The sequence below is a fragment of the Juglans microcarpa x Juglans regia genome, chromosome 8S (assembly GCF_004785595.1).
Source record: "Juglans microcarpa x Juglans regia isolate MS1-56 chromosome 8S, Jm3101_v1.0, whole genome shotgun sequence".
In the NCBI taxonomy this organism is placed as follows: domain Eukaryota; kingdom Viridiplantae; phylum Streptophyta; class Magnoliopsida; order Fagales; family Juglandaceae; genus Juglans; species Juglans microcarpa x Juglans regia.
Window position 1 is genome coordinate 7,573,035 of NC_054609.1, and position 25,614 is coordinate 7,598,648.

Consider the following 25,614-nt stretch of genomic DNA (forward strand, 5'->3'; position numbering starts at 1 on the left):
AAAAGCTAATGGAACCCCCTTCAATAATCAATACAATATTATACAATACTAAAGAATGGGTGAAAATCATTGAAAACATCCGGAAGAAACTGATTCTGGGGCAGGAAGGAAAACATCCTCTGATGCAATCACTATTTGCATAGACCATGAAAAGCACTAAGCACAAACCAAGATACATGGACACTACACATAATATATGCATGTTCCGTCTTCTCGAGTGACAATTATGCGCGAGTTTTACACAACCTATTCTGACTATGAGAATCACCCGAAATATGCAAAACCATATGAAAATAATGATAAAACCCCTCTTTCCTGAAAAGGGAACGTTCAAGATCAACTTTCTCCACATGCAAGCCGGAAGTAAAATAACGATTACAACAAGCCACCCTTTTGCTGAAAAGAAACATTCAAGCCGAATACTCTTTCTACATGGAAGCCAGAAGTTCCCTCATTTCCACAACCGACGGAATGGTCTCTGTGGGGTAAATCTTGGCAACAAGTTGAGCAAAACTTTCATACTTATCCAGAAACTCCTTCTGGAAAAATAATAAACACCCTAGATTAGATATTGTCAACAAGCAGCATGTTAAGCCCACTGTTATTTATTTATTTTTTTTTTATAAGTAACATGCTAAGCTCATTATTGGTGTTCACAACATTAGGCCATTAGGAATCAAACCCAAAACAGCAATTAACTCTCAAAACAAATGAAGAGTCTATTTGGGTAACAAAACTGGATGAGCATAGAAATATTCAACTTAACCAATGGAAGAGGTAAAGGAAATAATGTTTTTATGTAACAGATTCATCATGAGGCATGAGCTAGGGCAATACAACCAATATCATCAAGACACAATGTTTTATATTTACGACTGCAAGACTTAAGGGTCACTTCCTATACTTTTGATAGCATAGGTTGAGAGCTAAGGATATTGCTTTTGGAAATTTCGTAGGGCTCGAGGCTTTCTTTCCCTTTCTTTTTCCTTTCTTGTTCTGTGCCAATATTTATGTTCCAAAATTGGGTTCCTCCGTACTTTGCCCACCAATCAATTAGATTTCTACTTAATGCAGCAAAAGAACATTAGAGTTTGGCACATATCTATTCACAATAATGCCAAAGACCTTTCAAAAGAGCATTCACTTACCATGTCCTGAACATATTGTAATAATAAAATAAAAAATCACCCAACTTACCTTGCACTTATCCCATAAAGAAGGCAACAGTTCCTCTGAAGTCAAATTCTTCTGCAACTTCTTATACATTATGCTGATGTTCTTGTCAACCTGTATCATGGAAGCCACAATATTATACCAAAGCATGTTTGAGAGGAAGGGATAATCTAGTAGTAGCCACTTACCGCAGATAAACTAGATTTTACCATCTTCCGGAGATCCATTTTTGACAACCCAAGCTGGAATGGAATCTGAAATTTGTGAAGGCCAATTTTGTAAGGCCATAACATCTGGCTCGATTAATAATGTGGAGAAATATAACAAATGAATAACGCAAAATAAATGGCTACCACAAATTAAACCTCTAGCAACTACTAGAACCTAACAGTTCTTTAAAACACCTATATTATCAGAAAAAGAAAACTAGAGCCATAAGTGCTTTATGATTAAAGTCCTAACATGGAGAATAGCATCATGGACAGTTTCAAAAATTATCAAACAAAAGACTACAGAAGATGTGTCAATGGCATAAACTGATAGTATAAGCATTTCAAGCTAATTATTGATTTATTGGTTGCCAAAACTTAAAGATATACACACACACACACACAAAAGTGAAACTTAAAACAACTTTTAGTCCAAAAGAATTAGTTGCATACACATAGTAATTACTTCTGCAACAGCAGCAATGAAGATATTTTGAAAAGTTATCTAATGGAACGTTCTTGACAAATTTATAAGCATTTTTTTTATTGGCACCGAGTGTCCGAGAATAAAGTCCCAACTAATCCTAGGGGAGCACAGGCCCTTGGCACCCACAAGTGCACCTCGGGCAATTCAAGGGGAAGTTCACCCAGTCCAATGACCCCTAGAAATTGTTTGCACCCAAGAGGATTTGGACAAATTTATGAGCATAGGATGATGCAATCACCAACACACTAACCTCTTCTGGCGTGATTGTGTACATTAGATCCTCTATTCTCCGAGTAAACTGGAAAAGTCGTTCAAATTGCTGCAAAAGCCAAAATGAGGATGTGGACCTTCTAAATAAAATACTGGGGATTGCATCAAAGGTGCAAAACCCCAAGGCAGTAAAGGTGGATTACTTACAGAATAAATAATCACGGTAATGTGACGGGTGCAAGCTTGTTCATAAGCTTCACTTGCCTGATGATAAAATTTGGCTAATGTAGGCACAACATTGGCTAGATCATACAAACTGCATGTAACTGATTCTAATCAGCTAACTGAATTCGATAGAGATTGAGACACATAATCTCTCTTTGCAAAACACTAAGAAGATCAACTTATAGCTACACAAATTTGAAGGAAAAAAAAATACCTATTCTGAAAAGCTGCATAGTTCTCTAACAGAAACATGTCGGCATTTTTTGGATCTGTTTGTGCAATTTTCTCCAATGTAACAAACATTATGCTAACCTGTTAAAATAAATAAATTTAAAAGAAAAAAAAAAAAAAAAAAAAACTCTTACCATATCAAACTATCAAGCAGTAGATTCAATCCACCATTATATGATAAAAAGAAAAAACAAATGATATCATCTGCAACGACTATCACACTAGAGGCCACTTTTCCAAAAAATGCAGTCCCAGATTTGATATATTTAGGGCTGTAAGAGGACCGGACCGGAGAAACTGACCGGACTGAACCAGACCGATAGTCTTATTGGTTGGTCTCGGAGTGGTTTTTTTGGACAGGACCAGACCGAGACCAGCCGAATGTGTGTATATATATATATATATTTTTTTTAAAATATATTTTATATATAATATATTATTTTATACAGTAGTTGTAATAGTTAATTATGTAATTTTCATTCAAGGGATCACCACTGACTATATATACAATGAAATTATTTAATATTCATTAACCATATATAAAATGTTAAAAAAATCACTTAATTTCATTAACCATATATATATAATGAAAAAAAATATTCATGGACCAAATCAGACCGAATGGACCAACCAGACTAATAGCTAACGGTCCAGTCCGGTCCAGCAAAAATGATGGACCGAAATTTTCGGTCCATGACTCCCCCCGGACTGGACCAGACCGATTACACGCCTAGATATATTGTTTGTATTTTGTAATACTAAAATGGACAAACAGACCAAGGTTTTTATTGATTCATGGGAGACCAAATGCAAAGTTGGGAAGTTTTGCTGCTTAACGCCCTTTTTTATATTCATCGCTTTGAGGCATTTACCTAGTAATTTTGCCATACATGCATTTCAATTTTCCAGTACTTATAAAAAAAGGTAATTAACAGGAAAAAAAGTTCCCATTAGCATGGGTTTTTGTCTAAGTGAGTACTTGGGTGGACGATTGGGTTCACCACTACCTCCCATCCCCAATTATCAGTAGAAACTTGAGCAAAGTTATTTCATATCAAAGAAGCCAACACTTGATAATTAATGAATTACTACTCTTTACGGTTTTGCTATAGGTTTGAATTAAGTTTTGAATGAAAGGACCTAATTAGAATAGGTTATGGACACGTAGAGAGAGAACAACAGCTCCTTTATACACTTCTTGCATGCTTAGGCTTTTGCCCTTTCATTTCTTTTAGTAAAATTTTACTAAAAGAAAGGTGGAGTAAAGAAAAAAACTACGCAATAAAGGCATATTCGTTTTGAGAAATGCTTTAATGACAAAGAGAGTTCACAAAAGTAAACTCATAAATAGCGTGGCTTGATGTGGTATATTAGATTGTAAAGCTACTTTTATTGTAAAATAGATGTAACGTATCATATGAAACCACGTCAGTTTGTAAATTTACTTTTGTGGAATCTCTTTGTGGTTGTATCACTTCTCTTTGGTTTGGGTTTTCTTAGATATTGTAACTCCAAGGTGTTTTGAACTGTAACCACAGTATTCCTCTGCCATTAGTGAGAGTTTTTAAATAAAATTTGGGGGGTATCATCCTATTTTTTTAATAATATTTTTTTTTTTAAAAAAAGAAGGTAAGGAAGGCCTCAACAAGACGATGGGAATCTTAAATAAGTGAGAAAAAGCAAAATTTTAATAGGGCCTAGTATTTACTTAGGCTTTCTATTGTAAAATAGTCAAATGGACTCTGATTTAATGACTATAGTGGGGAAGCACCAATACCATATACATCTCCGAGTCAAGGTCTTGTGTCTGGTTCTACAAGCACCTAAAATCTGTCTAAGAACCCTAACCAAGAAAACACTTGTTTTATTTCAGAAAAAGCTTTCAAGGGCACAAAACACTACCACAAGAAAAATCAACCTGACTAGATTAACGCTTAAATCACAAAGCGCTAATGATACTTTAGTTCCCATTGCAAAACTGAAAGAAAAAAATCGCTGAACTGAATACACTCTAACCCAACAACTCACATTCCTGCATTGGATTTCAAGTGATAAAACAATTATATTGTTATATTGAACCACTCGTACAACAATAACATGAATACATCTTTGAGAAGAAAGTACTCACAAATTTTGTGTACGCTTGATCAACCAAGTCCCGAGATTGACCCTGGATGTACTGCTCCATTCGTGTTGCAAGAGTTGCAAATCTACCCAAAAGAATGATGGAAACATATTGATAAAAGGGAAAAAAAAAAAAAAAAAAAAGTGGTATTTATTGTCAATACCATTAATTAAATATTCCAGGTCTTTGGCCCACTTATTGAAGGGTAGTATAGCTCACACATGAGAGTGTTAAAGTTATAATATATATTATTGAATCTACCTCTTTCCATCAGCGTAAACTCTTGGGATGAGTGGAGATGTCACAAAGTGTAAAATAAATTTTTTCCTACCAAATCATTGTAGTAAAAGTTGTATCTGTAGATAATTAATTATATACTTATCAAAAAAATCTGTAGATAATTATGTTTTGTTTTTTTTTATCAGTAAACAATTTATTGATAATATGGATAGGCAATAACCCGGATACACGGGATATATCTGTAGATAATTATGTTAATGAATTAAAGAATGTAAATTCATACAACTGAACTAGAACGTTTGATAATATTTCTGCAACCAGTATGTGCGGCCTACCATAAAGCGCAGGCAACAAATTATTGAATTACTTTGTTTAAAAATTACTGAAAGCATCACCACCAAACAAAAATTCCTTACTTCTGCAGATATCATGCTCTTCAAAACATATGAAGAGTACTCAGCCTTGCTTTATAGATGTTTCATGCTTTTGAATCATGTTGCAAAGCAGACTTCTCTTAGCTTATTACTAGAAGTTTTGGATCCTCCACCCCCTTGTTCAAATAACAATTTTTTTAATAAAGGCATTGCCCGAGTAAGGAAGCATGCAAAGGAACTTGTTCAAAATAAAAGCTATTCTGCATCTAAAAGTCCCATGTACTTGGCTCTTGCCTATCCGTATCATCAATAAAATCTTTCTTACTGATAAAAAAACAAAAAGTTAATATGCATCTATGCCATAATCACCCTTTTATGGTCTCATAAATAATTATATCAGGTGAACATTATCAGGTGTAACTCATTTGTAATTAGTTGGGCTCACTGAAGACAGTTAGAAAAAATGAAAAACAAGCAATATAGATATTCACAGCTTGGACAGCTCACGTATATTTTCAGGAAATTTTTTTTTTTGATACGTTATATTTTCAGGAAATCTTGAATCCATAAATTAGAAACAACAGCCTCTGACTACTGCTTCCTTTTTCTGTAACTTATATTTTGTATCAGCTAGACAAAAAGTGTGATGTTTCAATCTCCCATTTCCAGATTCTCAAAAAGTAGTCAATTTACACGAGACAAAAGAAGCTTAAGCCTTGGGTTTCAACTTTACCGTGAGATGTATGATAATACACCCATCTGCTTAACATTGCGCTCATTTCTTTCAATCTGGTGACAAGCTTCATCTACGAACTGCAACACAATTCACAAGTTACATGGGCAACTGAATAACATGCTCTTCGTAATGCGGCCATCATCTGTTTACACTTAAAGTTTAAATCTAAAGTTTAAATCTTACACGGCTAAACTGTGTAGAAATTCTTGACTCTAGGTCACCAAGCAAGAGACGCACAAATCCTGCTGCATCAGCTTTCTGCCCTGAGAGATAGCGCTCTGTAATTCCATGCATTGATATGCATCGCAAAGGATCAATCTTGTATGCCCAGTCAACCACAGCATAAAAATCTTCCTGAAATTTATATAGAATGACACCTGCTCTCAAAACTAAATTACACACCTCCAAGCAGTGCCGAGTACTAAACAACAATTTTATAGGTAGAATATAGAAGACCAGTTATGAAGAGGATGAAAGCCACTCAAAACCCAGATCCATGTTATAAACTTAGAAAGATGGAAATATAAGAAAACCTTTAGATAGAGTGAACAAGGGGCAAGGGGCACCAAACACATAATTAGGTTCACTCTAGTAAATTTTGGCACATGTATTTTGTTATCTCAAGATTTTCTAGCACATTTTGGAGAATATCCACTTGTCCAACCATCATCACTTCATCTGTTCCTATTATTGAGTTGATAATTTGGTTATCATATCCAAACAGAGAGCTGGGAGTTGGACTTGACATTTTAAACCCCTAGTCTTTAATATCTTATTGAACACGATGAATTGCTTTGCATACGCAGAAAGCATTAACAACCGTCCATGTATAATCTTCGCAACAATCTTGCAAACCAACCAGGTATCACTATGTAAACTGACCAGATCACTCTTGAAAAAGTAACCAGCCTGCATTATATTCCACTTCTAAGCTCCTTAGTGGTCAGTCATCATCCATTGAGCTTCAGATCTTGATTGGATGTCATAATAACACAAATAACAGAAAGATTGGTTTTGCAAGTCTTGGCCAAAGAACAGGTTTTGAATTCTGAAGTCATATCCACAATTAAAGATGGGCTTCACTTTCTAGAAATTCATGGGAACTTTCAGATAGGGTCAACATGTTATTGCATAACAAAAGCAACTACAAATGAAATGGACATAAATAAGCAGTATCTTTTGTACATTACTTGGATTCCCTCAAGTAAATCCTGAAGAGATTCATTTAATGCTGCAAGCTCTGCTGAGTTTTTACCTGCAGAAGATAAACACTTCATTAATATAACAGTTATAAAACTAAGGGCTGCAGAACTTCATAGCATACATTACAGACAAACTTAAACAGCACTACAGACAACGGGAAAAAAAAAAAAATACCAGTTTTACTGTCATTGTCATCAATATCCATAATCCCCAGATCATCATCATTGACATCATCATTGTCATATGCAGTTTTGTTACCATTGACAAGACCTCCTGGAGGAACAAGTGCAGGAACTTCAAAGCACATGAAGTGTGCAAAAAAAGAACTCTGCAGTTTGAGCAATAAAATAAATCTTTTGCACAGAATATAACTAACATTTTACAACATATGCATATAATTAGGATTCTGACCTCATCTACAAGAAGTGGTATAAAAATTGTCAGCATCTTAGCATAAGCTTCAGAAACTGTAGAAGTGTCTGCAGCATTCGAGTTTTGACCAGAACCAGTGGATGCTTCAAGCCAGACAGTTGGATTTCTTGAGGCTTTTGTACTAGCACGTAGCTCATTTGCAAACTCACGAGCCTGTAAATTATTTAAAGAAATTCCAAAAATTAATTTAGAACAGAAACTGCATAAATACTACAAATAATATCAAAGACAAGATATAAATGACAAGAACAGTGCATTCACCAGCATAGAACACTATAGCAAACTTGCAACCATGTATCACCATCCTTATTTAGCATAAAGACTTGAAAAACAATAAGTTTTGGACATCAACTCAGTGGATGATTAATAAGACAACTCTTACATCTTTTGTAGGTAGATTAGTTGAGATTTCTTCTTTGAAACATGGTGTGACATTGTATGAAGAAAAGGTTCTATGTACTATTCATATTAGCTGTGTTTTGACCATATTTGATGAGCATGGCCCAATTTTAAAGTCAACCATCAGTTAGACTATATATATAACATGCTAGCTGCCCATAATACATGCCCTAAGTTCTGAAAGGGTATTAGTAGATAGGATGCACCAATCTAGTCATTGTATCTTCTGCTAGACAGAACAATGACCCAATCCATCAACTAGAGCTTTTTAAGTAAGATGTTTTCCACTTTTTTTTTTTTATAGGTAAGTAAGATGTTTTCCAATGTTGTGGTGGGTCTTTAACAAGTATGGATTATAAGCAAATATATATCCCAATATAAGCCTCTTCCAGCCAAGCAAAGATAGGATAGAAATAGACAAGCATGCAAAATTGTTCTAATATCAAAGGATAGCTAAAATGGAGCTTTGCAGTTCTAGCATCAAAGTTAAAAGTTGAAACTACTCTCCCTAAGTAAGGCTGATAGCTGAACTCTTATGCAATGATGCAAAACTGAACTAGTTGAACATGACATTCACAGCATCCTATGGCCAAGAATGCAGATATTCTCTTCTTGACTGGAATGTCCATGCAGAAACCTAGCCTGTCCAAGAGAAACCATAATGTGTACAAGACATTATAGCACCCACGTCCTCACTTGGCTAAGGTGAAAAAATAGGATAAAAATATGTCCTTGCTTGAAATGAGATGAAAAAAAAGAAGTAACTAAAATAAAGTTGCACGACCTTAACACTCATATGTTGATTGTGCCAAAACTCAAATAAAATCAAGACGATGCTATAAGAATATTTCTATTCTCTGACCTCCCGACGAAGAAGCAAGTTAAGGGAGCCACAATAAGCTTTTCTCAGAGCACCCAGGCAATTCTTATCAAGACTCTGCACATGCAAACAGGTAAAAAACAATAAGAAAATGAAAATGAGACATATGTCAGCATGCAAACTCGAAACTTGACTTTCTACATGTACGGCAATTTGTCTCACAATTGACCTTTAGATGTTGTAGAAGGCGAGCATATGTCCTGCATTTGTACCGCAAGTCAGCATGATCAGGCCTCTTCAACTGTCCTCGCTGTAAAATAAAACCAGACAAGACATATTTAGACTTCCAAATCACTAAAAAATCAGGTAGTAACGAGATTTAAACACGAGGGTGGGGAAAAAATTACCTGAGAGAAGTAACTCTTGTCACTTATCATGAAATCCACCAAGCTGGCAAAGTAGTTTCTCAAGAACTCAGAAGCTCTCCTGACAAATGTACTTCTTAACTTTTCGAGTTCTGCTCGCTTCTCTTTGACCTGAAAATTATTGTTACTACAATTAAAATGAGCCAGCATCAATGAGAGTAAGAAGTTAATTCATAGTTGCACATTCAGGTTCAACTAATATTGTCAGTTTGGCAGCTAGAGCTATGACAAATATGGAGCAAAGATACTAGCAGTTGAGGTTGGAACCAAGATTAGAAATAAAGACTGGTCAAAACCTGGAACATTTGAAAGTAAAAGTTAAAAATAGAGAGTGATGGTACAAGGAGGCAAGATTTTCATGTCCTATGAGTATCTCCTGTGGAGTTGGAACTACAGATTTTCTGTAGCTCTGCTCCATTGTTATAGCTTCTATTCTCTGAACTACAGCTATAAAAGAGTGAACACAAGACCTCGACTTCCCTCACTTGTTTTATGGAAGGAGATATCATCTGGTCCAACAATCATGTGCAGCTAAAGTTGTCTCTTAAGTTCTGATTTATTTCTTTAACACTCCAGCACAAGTATGGAAAGGAGGATGAATGAGATCCTACATTGCACGGGAGGGAAAATTTTTCGTGATTTATAACGATTCAAAGGAGCTCCAACTGTAACTTGAGTCCTTTCGGAGTTTAAGCCAAATGCGGCTTGGGCTTTTTCTTAGGTGGTGACAATAGCAAATCATAATCCATTAGATCCTACCACAATGTTAGTCCATTCTATAGGTTATGGAAAGATTTTTTTTTTGATAAGTCAGTTATGAAAAGATAAAGATCATCAACCACAATCACACTTTTTAACAAGCGCATATGGGAATAACTTATACATATATAAGTGCATATTGGAAGAAGCATAAATATAGAATAATGGAAAATCCTATATTGTCTGGAACAACAGTCTGCTGGACCAGATAATTGTTTAAAGAAAAAAGATGATGAAAAAAGAGAGAGTCAGAGTGCATACAGCTCGCATCTTTGCGTAGTTACGATCCAACTTAGGTGCTTCAAGGCCACGCAAAGCACCAGTTAACCACTCACATGCTTCTATATTTTGAAGCATGCGAGCCTCATCGAATGAACCTCCTGTCAAACTTGCTGCATACTACAACCGAGAAAATTTCATTAGAAAGAACAAAAAGGGTAATAGCAAGCTAACCAACTCAAAGTAAAAATCTGATTTTTACAATGAAACGATTGACAAAGTACCTCCGAAGGGACACGCAATCGCTCAAGAAGCTTATCAAGTTCCTCAATGAGACCTTTATTATTCACAGATTGCATCTCCAACTTGTTATTACGGGTTTCTATCTATATGAGTCAAGAAGGTTAGAGGATAACTTGAGGTCATGGCCACAATTAAACAATATTCCTATGCTGAAATGAAGCTAAACACATGTTTTAGAAGCAAAAACAGAAAGAGTGACGATACAGAGATGGAACAGTGCTCATGAACAGTAAATTATTTTGCCTGTTCGTGAATCCGTCTGCCTCTTCAGCATTTTCCAAACAGATATTTGTATGACAAAACTAACCCTTATAGTTACATAGCATATAGCACAATCATTCTTTAGACGACCCATAGTAGCAACTCAAGTCAAAATCCAGGTTACTACCATCAAAGAGATTGTTGGAACTATAATTGAAACATAAAAACAAACAGGATGAGACATAAATAACTTACATTTAAGAATTAGAAGAGAAAAGAAAGTAAGTTAGACACCTGAGATGATCGACATCCTTTTAGAATAAATTGCAATGTAAAGACAAAAAAATCAGGCAGAAGGAAGCAGCATGGCCTCAAACAGAGACACAATGAAAACTGTGCATGCGTATGTGCACTTGCGTGCATGTGTTTTTGGAAGCGAGGAAAGGGAAGGGAGCAAGGATGAAAAAAATTAATCACGTGTACTGACAAGCTAGGTAAAAAAAACATGGTGGGCTGGAAGAGAAACATCACATGAAGACGATAGTATGGAGAAGTCCCTACCGACTCAATGTCCTCTCTCATGTGTCTCAGTTTGACATTAAAGATGCCTAACCATTCGTCCATGTCGTCAACACAATTTGTCGCTGCCTCAAGCCCGTGTAATACCTACAAGACCCCCAAATCAACAGAAATCACAAAACTATAGTTGTCACTGTAAAGAACTTAATACATGATAACCATAAACAGCAAAACCATTCACCAACTATACTGAAAAAAGAGAGTAAAAATTACGTCATCTATCAAAGGTTCACTTTCCAAAATGGCATGCACATTTGCTGCTTCCAAAGCCTGGAGTTCTCGCTTCAACCTTTCAGAAAATGCCTCTGCCTCGCCAATACCCATGACATAACTGCAAGTCATACCATTTTCAGAAAACTTTTTTATTATAAGTATACCATTTTCAGAAAACTCAACTATATTGAGATAGTTTGAACAAAACAACTAAGAGAGATGCAAGAATTTAGCTTTCTTTCTAATAATAACCAAAATCGGCTTCAAGGCAAAGAGTAGGATAACTGGACTCTCAAACTCCTATCCATCAAATTGAAAACCTTGGAAGTGATTGGCCATTCCTTCTTCAATATGCGCATGAAATATGACTACATCTATTAAACTTTAAGACCTCAACCGAAAGTGAAACTTAAGTTTTTTTTTTTTTATATATATAAGTAAGCTAACATGTTATTAACAACCAAAGAGGGTGATACCCTGGTACACAGGAAGTATACAGAGATCCACCAAATTAGCAAAGAAAAAGTGCTAGAAGTTCATGGAAGGTAGAAATAGAAGACTCTACACTACTGTGGACCGCTATTCAATAATACAAAGTACAAAGAAAGGACTTAGGCTGCGTTTGGATGTTGAGCTGAGCTCAGTTGAACTCAGTTCTTTATGAATAGTAGTGAATTGCGTAGTGGAGGGAATTTTGTGGGGCCCATCTAAATTGAGTTTAAAGTATGTTTGGATGTTAAGATGAGTTTAGTACTTTTATGGGAAGTTGAAAAATGTTGTGGGTCTCACGTATAAAGATGTGTTAAGTTAAAAAATGTTGTGGGTCTCACATATAAAGATGTGTTAAGTTAAAAAAGGTTGTGGGTCCCACGTGTAAGGAGATTTTGAGTTGAGATGAGTTTAGTAATTTGAGAGTTAGGTGTTTGGACGTTAGACTCGGCTTAAAATTAGACTGAGCTCAACTGAATCTTGCAACCTTAAGCTCCAACACCCTTTTTTCATAATTTTCGGAATTACACACATCTCTTTCCTTCCAAATACACCACAACAAACAAGCCGGTGTCGTATTTGACAAGAGTGCACATTGATGGCTCTTAAACTGCAGTTTCCAACATGTTAGGAGATCCACCACCCAAGAAGGCATCACCAACTCTATCCCAATTAGGCCAAAAACCATGTTCCATAAAGCACTAGCAACACCTATTAATTACTCCAATGTCCCACTTCTTCGCATTATCCAGTGTAAGAATCCTCTCAATGCCACTGTTCAAAAAACGAAATTCATCAAAGGTAGAGCCTTATTCCTCCAAATAAGCTTCTAGGGGAAAGAGGTCCTAACGTGTGAACATAGGACATTGTAGAAAGAATCCTTTTCTAGATGGGCCCCGTGGCATTCTATCACCACTGTTGCTTCTCACTGACTTACATACAACCAATCAAAAAACAATAAGAAAAGATCCACTTCCCAATCATTGGCTCTCCAACAAAATTTACACACCAATGGAGAGAATACTGCGAGAGTTGATAGTGATCCCTCACAAAAGCATTCTTAATGCATGTAATTTGAAATAACTCCAAGAATACATCTTTCAAAGATTTGAAATAAGAACCAGCAAATATTCCTATGGAAAAGCTAGATAAGATCAAAGCAAGAGGCCCACTGGGCATTTTCTTAAAGCACAAAAGCTTTAGGAAATGGTTAATTCTTGAGCACGACATGGTTAACTGGTGCCTAGAAAATCAGAAGAAAATTCTACAAAACCTATATGGACAATGGTGCTTGACAAAATAAAACTTATACTGCACCACAAAAGAAGGGCATTTGAACATGTATTCTGAATAATTGAAGTTTTCCTAAAAGAATTTCTGACTTTTTCCTCATATTCACTTCATACCACTAAAGGAATTTCTAGTTTTGTATTGTTAATATAAATCTCAATTCAACTGAATAACAACTCAATGTTTATCAAATATCACCCATACATCTCAATTTAACAACAATCAAATGCACAAATGCATAGTTCCACCCCAGAAAAAAAGAAAGTAAACAGACATACGTGCCCAGAAGAGCCTCCATATCCTCCTCCTCAGCCTGGGAGACAAGTTCTTTTTCGACAGTCACTTTCAAATCACTTTCAGTCACAGTCGCTGCAATTGGCCCATCCTGTAGGTTCCTTTGAGTACCAACCGAGGGTGTGTTTTCCTATCGAGCAGGAATGAAATGAATTGAATTTTTCAGATTGCAAAGATTCATATAAGATAATCATCAGCAGGGAGAAGATCAGCATATACACCTTTGCCCAAAGAGCCATCTCCACAACATCTACACCAACAACTTTAGGAAGACGACCCAATACATCTTTGCAGATATTTAAGATGCAAAGTAAAAGGCGGTTCCTACAGGAAAAAAAAAAAAAAAAAAAAAAAAAAAAGAGGTTAAAAAATGCATGCAGAAAATCTACAACTAGAAGCCTGGTTTTTTCACAATAACATGATAAAAAGCAGGATATCTTTAAGAGTATATTGCTCCCATCAAATTACCTGTCATCAATATTGCGCATGGTCCACTGAGATGGAGCAACACTCTGGCTCCTAAGGTTATCGAAACCCTATAAGAAGTTCAGTGAGAAGCTAAAGGAAAAATAAAATGTGTATGCACGTGTGTGTATGGGTATACATGTAGACTGTAGGTATATACAAATAATTTTTTTTTTAATAGGTAATCAAGAAGTTTTATTCATAAAAGGAGGCAAAGCCCAATTACAGGTATATACAAATAAAATGAAAAACCATTCTTCTGAGCTTTCAAGTAAAAAGTTGCTTTTTCGTTTTGTTTGGGTGCTAGATGTGTATTCTATGATACATGTAACAAAGTGTCCCAAAGGTACATCAAGGATTGAACAAATACCAGCATAAATGTGCATCCACTGGGATCATTTCCTATAACCTCAACCTTTGACAGATGCTTTAACTTGTACAATTTCGCAGGCTGTAAGCACAAAAAATATCCCAAAAAAGTTGAACAGAAAAAGAAGATCAACACAGAGGTATAGTTTTACAGAAATCAAGAATAGGAAGGAAATACTGCAGCACGTCTTTTATACTTCTATAGACCTACTCAATGTTGGTGTTTACAATCCCTATATTTTTATATCTTATTTGAGTGGATAGGAAGTCAAATTGCTTTTATTGCCAACTCTTATTCAATTTGTCCAGAGTGCATATTTTTTCAGATCACACAAGCCTAGAAGTCAGCGGCACCAGTATCATGAGGACAGACAAGTTGACAGGTCATGGTAGGCAAAGATTACATGACCTGTCAGTTAAGACAACTTTTTGTGGGCTTTTGCAGGTGTCTATGGTCCAAACTTAGACAACAACAAAAGATTATTGTGGGAAGAATTAGCTGGAGTATATAGCTGGTGGGACCTCCCTTGGTGTATTGGGGGAATAGAAGAGTGCGGCCAGCAATGACAGAGTTCTCGGAGTGCATCTTTGATTTGAACTTGGTGGATTTGCCTTTAGCAGGAGGTTCAGCCACGTGGTCTAATAATCAGACTTGGTCTCGACTAGATCGTTTCTTAATATCCCTAGAATGGGAAAGTCATTTTCCAGATGTATGGCAAAAGCATATGCCTCGTCTTTGTTCGGATCATTGGCCTATCATGCTTGATTGTGGTAGTCTCCGAAGAAGGCGGTATTTCAAATTTGAAAACATGTGGCTGAAATCTGAAGGTTTGGTAGATAGGGTGAGACAATGGTGGTCCTCGTATCAAATTCAAGGTACCCCTAGCTTCATCCTAGCGGGTAAATTGAAAGCACTAAAAAAAGATTTGAAGAATTGGAATATGTAGTCTTTTGGAGATGTAGGGGAGCGCAAGAAAAGCAAGGTGACGGAGATCCCGAAGTTAGAGAGACTACAAGAGACTCGGCCTCTTACACAGGAAGAACTAGCACGAAAGACAATGTCGGTTGCGGAACTTGAAAGGATTATATTATTAGAAGAGACGTCATGGAGTCAAAAATCAAGAGCCTTGTGGTTGAGGGAAAGAGATCGAAGTACGAAATTCTTCTATAGAATTGCTAACTCCCATAGGAGAAATAACAACATTGAGATGCTGAAAATTGACGGGACTTTTTTTTTAAGGTACTTTTTTTCCGGCGATGCTCAAATAAGTTCTCTCCATACATGTGCGAAAAAGTTGTGTTTTTTTTTTCTTTCGGCGATGAGAATGGTGGTTAGTTAGATGCTGTATTTACGTTGACGGTGGTTTAGATGGGATTTGCAAGGGAGCTTATTATTGAATCAAAGTTCTTTACAGTGGTGAGAGAAGTTGGACTGATTCGAATCTTTGAGAGAGTTAGAAGGTTCAAGCAGGAGCTGTTATTGGGGCTGGGCACTGCAAAATAGCTTGGAAGAGCTCTGGAGGACTGCGCGATAAGCGAAAGGAGGGACTTTTATACGTCAATAAGGGAGGACCAACGGAGCGTCATAGCCCAATGATGCTCGAATAACTGGGGTAGATTCTTGGAAGGGGCAGCTTATGGTGAAGGGAACCGTCGAAGTTGTATTATTATTCCTGAAGGAGAGGGGGCAAGGGGATGGAGAAGAATGAAGGAGGTGTTATTGGAGGCTACCCAGGTGGACAGAAACAATGTAGGGTCTGATGGTGGTTTTCAGCGGAAGCCATGGAAAGAAATTGAGGTGGGCTTGAAGTCGTACAAAGTAGTTTTATCTATGGCAGGAAGGCACGGCGTCCCGAGAACTAGGGATGGCGGAGGAGGAACTGGTTGGGAAGGAACTGGTAGGGGGCACTATGAGGGCGACGTGCATCGAGCCACTCACGGTTTTCCTCGAGAGCGTGATTATGGCAGAGATGTGTACTGCATGGTGAGGGAGGTGCAAGAGAAGTTGAGGAATTTGCAGAGGAAGATGGCTAAAGTGGTGAGGATTGTCGAGGCTTTTAAGGAAGGAGATGAAACGGTGCATGCAGGGGGTGAAAACGGTGAGTTTAGGGAATCTTTAGTCATGCGTAAAGGGTTGGGCCAACAGGCCCGTATCTCATATGGGATTAAGAACGACCATACAATGGGCCGTTTTGAGAGACATGGGCTTAAGCCCAATAAGTTGATACCCACCCGACAAGGATGGAGGGCTCGGGCAAGAGGAGGTTCCTCTCTACCGCAGACGAAGCTGCAACGCCAGCAAATGGCAGTGGACGTGCCGAAGACTTCGTCGATGAAGGTGGTGGACTCGTCGAAGGTTGGGCTGGAACTACAGGAGAAGCTGGCAGAGTTGGTGGAGTCTCTTCCACCACCACCAAGTTGTGGGGGTGGAGATGAAGGTCCGAGGTATGGTCAGAAAATGCCGACGAGGGGTGGGGGTAGGGATGACAGTCCAGCGAGGCCTTCTGAGTTGCTCAATGTGTGGGATTTTCCATGGTGCATTGGAGGAGATTTTAATGTAACTAGATTTCCCAGTGAGAGCTATGGCAATAGAAGAATGCGACCAGCAATGTCAGATTTCTCAAAATTCATTTTTGAGTTGAATTTAGTGGATTTACCAATGGCGAGGGGGACATGCATGTGGGTGAATAATCAGACGTTGTCTCGATTAGATAGATTCCTAATTTCCCCAGAGTGGGAAATTCACTATCCAGAGGTTTGGCGAAAGAGACTGCCTCGGTTGTGTTCTGACCATTGGCTTATTATGTTGGATTGTGGGGGGATTCAAAGAAGACGTAGGTATTTCAAGTTCGAAAACATGTGGCTGAAATTGGAAGGTTTTGTGGATAGGGTCAGATTGTGGTGGTCATCTTATCAGATACAAGGTACTCCTAGCTTCACGTTTGCGAGTAAACTGAAAGCTTTAAAACAAGATTTGAAGCTTTGGAATATACAATCTTTTGGCAACATGGGGAGCACAAGGAAAGTAAGACACGGGAGATCCATGAGCTAGAAAGGTTACAAGAGTCTAGGACCTTATCGCAAGAGGAATTAGCCCAAAAGCTTGTGCTGGTTGTAGACCTTGAGAGGATCATTCTACTAGAAGAGATTTTATGGCGGCAAAAGTCTAAAGCATTATGGTTGAAGGAAGGAGACCAAAGCACTAAGTTTTTTCATAGGGTAGCCAACTCTCACAGGAGATCCAATAATATTGAGATACTGAAAATTGATGGGATTATTTGTAAGGATGATCAGGTAATTAATAATCATGTGGCTGGTTTTTATGAATAGCTACTAACTGAGCAGGAAGGTTGGCGGCCTAAGCTTGATGGGTTGGTTTTTTATTCTATTGGGCCTATGGATGGTAGCCATTTGGAGAGGCCTTTTGAGGAGGTAGAGACTTTCGATGTGGTGAGAAAAATGGCTAAGGACAAGGCTCCAGGTCTTAATGGGTTTTCTATAGGTTTCTTTCAAACATGTTGGGATGTATTGAAGGATGACCTCATGAACGTGTTCCAGGAATTCCATTCCGTTGGAAAATTTTAGAAAAGCCTAAATGTCACATTTCTTGTTTTGATACCAAAGAAGGTTGGGGCTGCGGAGATTAGGGAGTTTTGTCCCATTAGTCTAGTAAATGGGGTATACAAGATTCTTTTTAAGGTACTTGCGAATCGCCTTAGTGAGGTTGTGGGAAAGATAATCTCAAAGCCTCAAAATGCTTTCGTCAAAGATAAACAGATTTTAGATGCGGTTTTCATTGCAAATGAATGTCTGGATAGTAGACTGAAAGCTGGCAATGCAGGGATTATATGTAAGCTAGACATGGAGAAGGCCTATGATCATGTTAAGTGGTATTTCCTTCTTGACCTTCTTGGGAGGTAAGGTTTTGGAGAGAAATGGCATTCTTAGATCCGTTGGTGTATATCTACGGAAAAATTTTCAGTCCTCATTAATGGAAGTCCAACAGGTTATTTCAATAGCTCACGAGGTCTAAGACAAGGAGATCCGCTGTCCCTGTTACTCTTTGTTATTGTGATGGAGGCTTTAAGCAGAATAACCACAGCTCTGGTCTCTAATGGGCATGTGACTGGCTACACAATCAGATCCCTGGGAGGGGGATTAATTAATATTTCTCATTTATTGTTTGCAGATGATACTCATATATTTTGCGAGGCACACTTTAATCAGGTTCGAGTTTTGAAGGCTCTCTTTCTTTGTTTTGAAGCAGCTTCGGGGTTGAAAGTGAACTTGGACAAATCAGAGATAGTGCCTATTGGAGGTGTCCAGCACATCAGACAGTTGACTAACACTCGGGGGTGTAAGATTGCCTCACTCCCTATGACATATCTTGGCCTTCCGTTGAGGGCCGCCTTGAGAGCGGTTTCTGTATGGGATCCAGTCATTGAGAATGTAGAGCGGCGTTTAGCAGGTTGGAAGAGAATATACCTGTCAAAAGGTGGTAGGATTACTATGATAAATAGTACATTATCTAATCTACCGACCTATTTCATGTCCTTATTCCCCATTCCAGCAAGTGTGGCACTTCGTATTGAGAAAATACAGCGGAATTCTTGTGGGGTGGGATAGGCGAGGAATTTAAATTCCACCTAGTCAAGTAGGAGAAGGTTTGTTGTCCTCTCCCTAATGGTGGTTTAGGCATTCGAAATCTGAGAATTTTTAATCGGGCACTACTTGGCAAATGGTTGTGGAGATACCATAAAGAACCAGAAGCCCTATGGAAGTTGGTGATTGAGAGCAAATATGATGGTTTATGGGGGGGTTGGTGTACCGGCAAAGTGAGAGGGACATATGGAGTGGGGTTGTGGAAACATATAAGAAAAGAATGGGGGGTTTTCTCTCACTCACAATTATGCCTAGGAGATAGGGCCAAGATCAAATTCTGGTATGATTCTTGGTGTGGTAATGGTGCTTTAGTGGCAGATGTCATGGTGATATTAGGGGAACAAATTCATTGGAACATCAATTTTAGCCATGCAGCAAATGATTGGGAAATGGACAGCTTTGCAGCCTTTTTCAGGCTTTTGTACTCGCTCAAACCAAATAACCAGCATGCTGATTCATTGTCATGGATACCTTCAGGAGGTGTTTTCTCGGTTCGCTCGTTCTATAAATCCCTTTCACATGAGCTCCCTTTCTAGTTTCCTTGGAAAATAATTTGGAGACATAAGGCGCCTCTCAAAGCATCATTTTTTGTGTGGACCGCTTCCTTGGGTAAAATCCTCACGACGGATAATTTGAGGATACGAAGGGTGATCATCGCAGATTGATGTTGCATGTGTAGGAATGGGGGTGAATCTGTGGATCATCTTGTACTACACTGTGAAGTAGCTCGAGGGTTATGGAATGAGGAATTTAGCAGACTAGACTTGGGTTGGGTTATGCCTGAGACAGTAGTAGAGGTTTTGGCTAGCTGGACTGATCTAAGAGGAAATCAACAGATCAAGGCAATATGGAAGATGATTCATATATGCATCATGTGGTGTGTATGGCAAGAGCGCAATGAACGGACGTTCGAGGACAAAGAGAGATCGAAGGAGGAACTTATTGCTTTCTTTTTTAGAACCCTTTGTACTTGGGCCTCTACCGTTTATTTTAATGGCCAAGATTTCCATGATTTCCTTGTATCTATTGTCCCTATGTAGTTAGGGCATTCTTTGTAATACACTTGGCTTTGCCCATTCTTTTATTAATACATCTTGATTACTTATCAAAAAAAAATTGACGGTGTTGAGTGTCGAGAAGAGCAGGTAATCCACAATCATGTGGTTGATTTCTTTGAACAGCTACTAACCAAGCAGGCAGGATGGCGACCTACCCTTGATGGTCTTGCTTTTGACTCCATTGGGCCGAATGATGTATATCGAATGGAGAGGGCCTTTGAGGAGGCAGAAGTTTACAATATAGTGAGGAAAATGGTTAAAGACAAGGCACCGGGCCTAATGGTTTCTCTATGGGCTTCTTTCAAACTTGTTGGGAAGTGTTCAAAGAAGATCTTATGAGGGTGTTTCAGAAGCTATTCTCAGTTGAAAAATTTGAGAAAAGCCTTAACACCACTTTTCTTGCATTGATACCCAAGAATGTGGGGGCTACGGAGATTAAGGAGTTTTGGCCCATAAGCTTAGTGAATAGGGTATATAAGATAATATCCAAAGTGCTTGCGAACCGTCTAAGTGAAGTTTTGGGGAAGATCATTACAAAACCCCAAAATGCTTTTGTAAAAGGATTCTAAATGCAGTTCTTATTGCCAATGAATGTCTGGATAGAAGATTGAAGGCTGGCACAACGAGGATCATTTGCAAGCTAGACATGGAGAAGGCTATGATCACGTTAACTGGGATTTTCTTCTCTACCTTCTTGGGAGTTGTGGTTTTGGAGAGAGTTGGCAATTGGGGATCCATTGGTGCATATCAACGGCGAAATTCTCAGTGTTGATAGATGATAGTGCAGCTGGGTTTTTTCATAGCACACGAGGCCTAAGACAAGGAGATCCGTTGTTGTCATTGCTATTTGTTATTGTGATGGAGGCACTTAACAAGATGACCTTAGCTTTGGTTAATAATGATTTCACGGATGGCTTTTCGATCAGAACCCCGGAGAGGGGAATCATTAACACATCTCACTTATTGTTTACGGATACTGACAAGATGGAAAATGATATATTTGTCAAAAGGTGGTAGGATTACTTTGATTAAAAGTAATTTATCTAACCTACCAACTTATTTTTTATCATTGTTCCCTATATTTGCAAGTGTGGCATTTCGAATTGAGAAAATCCAACGTGATTTCTTGTGAAGTGAAGTGGAGTGGGGGAAGAGTTCAAGTTTCACCTAGTCAAGTGGGAGACGATATGCCGCCCCATTTCTAATGGTGGATTGGGCATTATAAATATGAGGATCTTCAACTGGGCGTTATTTGGCAAATGGCTGTGGAGATATCATAAGGAACCAGAAGCCCTGTGGAAGTTGGTGATTGAGAGCAAATATGGAGGTTTATGAGGGGGGATGGTGCAGTAAAGAAGTAAGAGGGGCGCATGGCGTGGGGTTGTAAAAACACATTAGAAGAGGATGAGAGGTCTTGACTCGACACACTAGACTTCATTTGGGGGAGGGCTCCAGGATTAAATTCTGGAGAGATATTTGGTGCGGTAATAGTACTCTACAACAGGTATTTCCTTCACTTTTTCATATTGCTAGTGATAAAGATGTATCAGTGGCGGAAGTCATGGAAATATCAGGGGGCAAATCCGTTGGAACATCATTTTTAGTAGGGCGGCACAAGATTGGGAAATGAGCAGCTTTGCGGATTTTTACAATCTTTTGTACTCCATAAAACCAAGCAATCAACAGGAAGATGTATTGTGGTGGATACCCGCTGGTAAAGGGGTTTTCTCAGTTCGCTCTTTTTATAAGGCTCTCACACGAGCCCAAAATTCAGTTTTCGTGGAGAAGGCTTTGGAGACATAAGGCGGCCCCCAAAGCTGCTTTTTTGTGTGGATAGCCTAGTTGGGGAATATTCTCACAACTGACAACCTAAGAAAACGAAGGGTAATCATTGTAGATTGGTATTGCATGTGTGGAGAAGGGGGCGAGTCTATAAATCATCTTCTACTACATTGTGAGACATCTAGGGTATTATGGAATGAGGTGTTCAATAGATTAGGCTTGGCTTGGGTTATGCCAGAGACAATGGTGGCAATGCTGGCCAGCTAGACAAATCTAAGAGGCGTGCAACAGATTAAAGCTGTTTGGAAAATGATCCTTATATGCATTATGTGGTGTTTGTGGCAGGAGCGCAATGACCGGACATTTGAAGACAAGGAGAGATCGTTGGAGGAGCTTAAAGATTTATTTTTTAGAACATTATGTACTTGGGCCATTGCTGTTGACTTCAATGGCATGGACCTACATGATTTTCTTGTCTATAATGCGCCTACTTAGCTTAGGGCCTGCCTTTGTTTTCTCTTTTAGAATTCTATACATGGCTTTGCCTATTCATTGATCAATAAAATTTGTTTACTTATAAAATAAAAAAATATATATTGGAATTTGATAAGGCTTGATTTCTTATTACTGGGTCCCTACTTATTTTGCAAGTATAGAATAAATAAATATTTCAAACAATTTTTGAACGAATTAAATTAAAAGAAATTCAACAATTACCTCTAGAACTCCTCCATTGGAATATTTTAAGACTCGAAGAAAAGCAATTGTCCGCTGACCTTTCGATATTGCTGCACAAACCACATGCATTCATTAACAATACCATACAATTAAATACCATAAACCGACCTACAAAATCATTTCTTTAAAAGGCAAGATGCCACATTTTACTGAAGACCGATAGAGGGTGCAACCCAAGCATACTAGGAGTATAAATAGGCGGAAAGCCTACATTAATAAGGAGCAAGAATTCAAACAACTCTACAAAAGAAAAGAAGCAGGTCATATGGGAAACCTCAAAGATGCGAGCGTTATAAAAGATGGGAGCATGGTCAAATCATACAGAGATTTAAGCATAGAGGTTTTTAACTTTGGCAACGTTCACTTGCAAACCTCAAAGATGCAAGCATGGCGCTTGTTCCAAACTTCCCATTAAGCACAAAGAAGTTTGCAGGCATGTATGAGCGGAATGTGGGTGTGGAAGGAGACAGTTACAGGAAGAATCAGCTGGGTTAATAAAATGGACTATTCCATGGTGCAATGGGGGTGATTATAATATTATTTGGTATCCAACTGGGAGATCTAGAGATACCATCATATCCCCAGCTTAGAAGGAATTTTCTGAGTTCATTTTCTATCAAGGCCTTAATACATGGTAGATAAAATATCCATATTTTCCCGTATGTTTGAGTGGATGTGTGTGAATTTCTATCTTCATACATTATAATATTTGCAAATTGTTAAATTTATCCACCATTTTTTATGATGAGTAATGATATTTAAATTTTCCTTAGGATAGATTTTTACTTCTGCCTTAAAGTGCTTCGGCAGTACTTACAGTAGGATTAAAGTGCTTCTATGAACTTAGGCCTCCGCTTGCTTCAGTTTAGTACAAACCAAGGATTTATGTGCCATTCTTATAATTACTAATTGTAATGAAATATGCACAGCCTTATGCTTTTGATTAACAATTGGGAACAAATTCATACCTTCACCTTTACACGTACATATCTATTGGTTCCATTGTTACATTGGTTCCCACAATTTTCCAACTATTTTAACAGTCCACTGATGCAACAGCATTTTCATTGTCTGCAGGTCTAGGTAACCAACTTAAGTAGTAATCCAAAGAGATAAGATCTGAAATTTAAAATTCTGACTTTTCATTTATTTTCTTTTGAGAATTCTTACAGAGATAAGAAACCTAAAAATGATTAGGAGACGAATAATTGATTGATTACCACTTTTGGGTCAACACTATGGGGCACTAATTTAAGTTACCAATGAAACCCATTGCTCGCTTTCAACATTCCAAAATTACATAACCAAAACCAATAGAATCTCGTTCAAATAGAACAAAGCTTTATATCCTAAATTGGGATAAAACTGGCAACTAAGGAAATCGCAAAGGTAAAGAGCGTGAAATTGGAAATAAAGAGTAGAGATAAAGGTAGAGATACGCACTGGAGACAGCAAGAACCCTAGGTTTGGCCATCTGACGGCCTAACTTGCCGTATTTGCCCCAGATCCCTCGGCTCTTGGCCACACGGATCGACAACACGATCTTCTGCTTAGTGCCTTCGATTGCGGCCTCGCAAGCTCGCCTCAGCTCCTCATCGTCAGCACTCGATTTCGCCATTTCTCGATTCCAACTTCTTCTTGTCTCTTGCAGAATCAGCAGTACAGAAGTATCATATTATCAGCTACAGAATGATAATGGTCGCAGCAACGACAAATCCGTCCGGGTTTGGGTACTAGTTTCGTGTCATTTATACTGTCTTCGGGTCGAATAAAACTTGGTCTACCAGTATGGATTATGGAAAGGTATTCCGTAATCCGTATTCCCATTAGAAATACTTTAATCACAATAAAATTATATAAAGAAAAATATTAGTTTATCCTCTCATTTTGTCTTATCAGTTTAACCGTTTGTTTATTTAATTTTTTAAAAAAAAATTACTTAATAATTAAAAATATAATTTTTAATGTGTTGGTATATTTTTTATTTTTTAAAAATATTTAAATATATTAAAAAATATGTGAAAAAATAAATAAAAACAGACATTTGTACTAGGCGTCAGCCCAACGGTCAGCCTAGCACAAAGAAAACATATAAATTAACGTGATTTCATATGATTTGTTAAATTATAAATTTATTTTTATTTGAAAATAAATCTAACATATCTATAAAGTTACGTTAGTTTGTGAGTTTATTTTTATATAATTTATTTATATTTGTAGAAATTCTTTTTTCTATTTTTCAGTGTGAATTTTTGTTTTTTAGACCTTAATTTTATGATTAATGTAAAGTATATAGCGTTCTCGCTTTCACTAAATAACATTCATTTTAATTTTATGTAAAATCAGGAGAAGTATTACAGTAATAATGAGATTCTATAAAAATAAATTTATAAATTGACATGATTTTATATAATACGTTAGATTTTTATTACAATAAAAATAAATATATAATTTAACGTGTCATATCAAATCACATCAATTTTTATATTTACTTTTGTAAGATTTCTATATGATTAAAGTATTTCTGAACATTCTATTCTCAAAAAGTATTAGATTGACAAAGAAAAAAGAAATATTAGTTTTATAAACTTGCTTATGGTAGTAATGACGTGTTTTTAATTTTTTTATGAGTTTTCAAAGTCATATAAGAATAGGTCCTTTTTTTTTTCTCTTTTTTTTTTTGGCAGGCTTGGTTTGAATAGTAAGTTGAGATAAAATAAGTTGAAATGATTTATAGTAATAAAATATTTGAGTTGATATGAGATGAGTTAAAATATTTTATGGGATTTTGGAAAATGAGAAAAAAAATTAAATTAAAATATTATAAAGTTAAAATATTGTTAGAACATAATTTTTTAATATAATTTTTATTTTAAGATTTGAAAAAATTGAATTATTTTTTAT

General features: G+C 37.3%; 1 protein-coding gene across 1 annotated transcript; it reads right to left on the bottom strand.

Moving 5' to 3' along the window:
* LOC121244451 (exocyst complex component SEC3A) lies at positions 1-24,453 on the bottom strand. The gene is made up of 25 exons (XM_041142526.1): positions 24,154-24,453; positions 22,690-22,760; positions 14,472-14,552; positions 14,105-14,172; positions 13,858-13,960; positions 13,621-13,766; positions 11,564-11,681; positions 11,333-11,437; positions 10,552-10,653; positions 10,310-10,447; positions 9,272-9,400; positions 9,094-9,174; positions 8,907-8,981; positions 7,625-7,798; positions 7,388-7,541; positions 7,201-7,265; positions 6,194-6,364; positions 6,008-6,087; positions 4,664-4,745; positions 2,519-2,616; positions 2,287-2,395; positions 2,120-2,188; positions 1,362-1,427; positions 1,198-1,287; positions 1-539 (listed from the first exon to the last, which is right to left on the bottom strand). The coding sequence occupies exons 1-25, from the start codon at positions 24,326-24,328 to the stop codon at positions 429-431; spliced, it is 2,661 nt and encodes an 886-aa protein (XP_040998460.1). The 5' UTR covers positions 24,329-24,453; the 3' UTR covers positions 1-428.
* Positions 24,454-25,614: the final 1,161 nt, after the last annotated feature.

Excerpts from the sequence above, each read along its gene's own strand:
- LOC121244451 (XM_041142526.1), bottom strand. The coding sequence starts at position 24,328 with ATGGCGAAATCGAGTGCTGACGATGAGGAGCTGAGGCGAGCTTGCGAG. Across the intron at positions 9,401-10,309 it reads ACTACGCAAAGATGCGAGCT|GTCAAAGAGAAGCGAGCAGA; the intron begins GTATGCACTCTG and ends AATAATTTTCAG. Across the intron at positions 7,542-7,624 it reads TACCACTTCTTGTAGATGAG|AGTTCTTTTTTTGCACACTT; the intron begins GTCAGAATCCTA and ends CTCAAACTGCAG.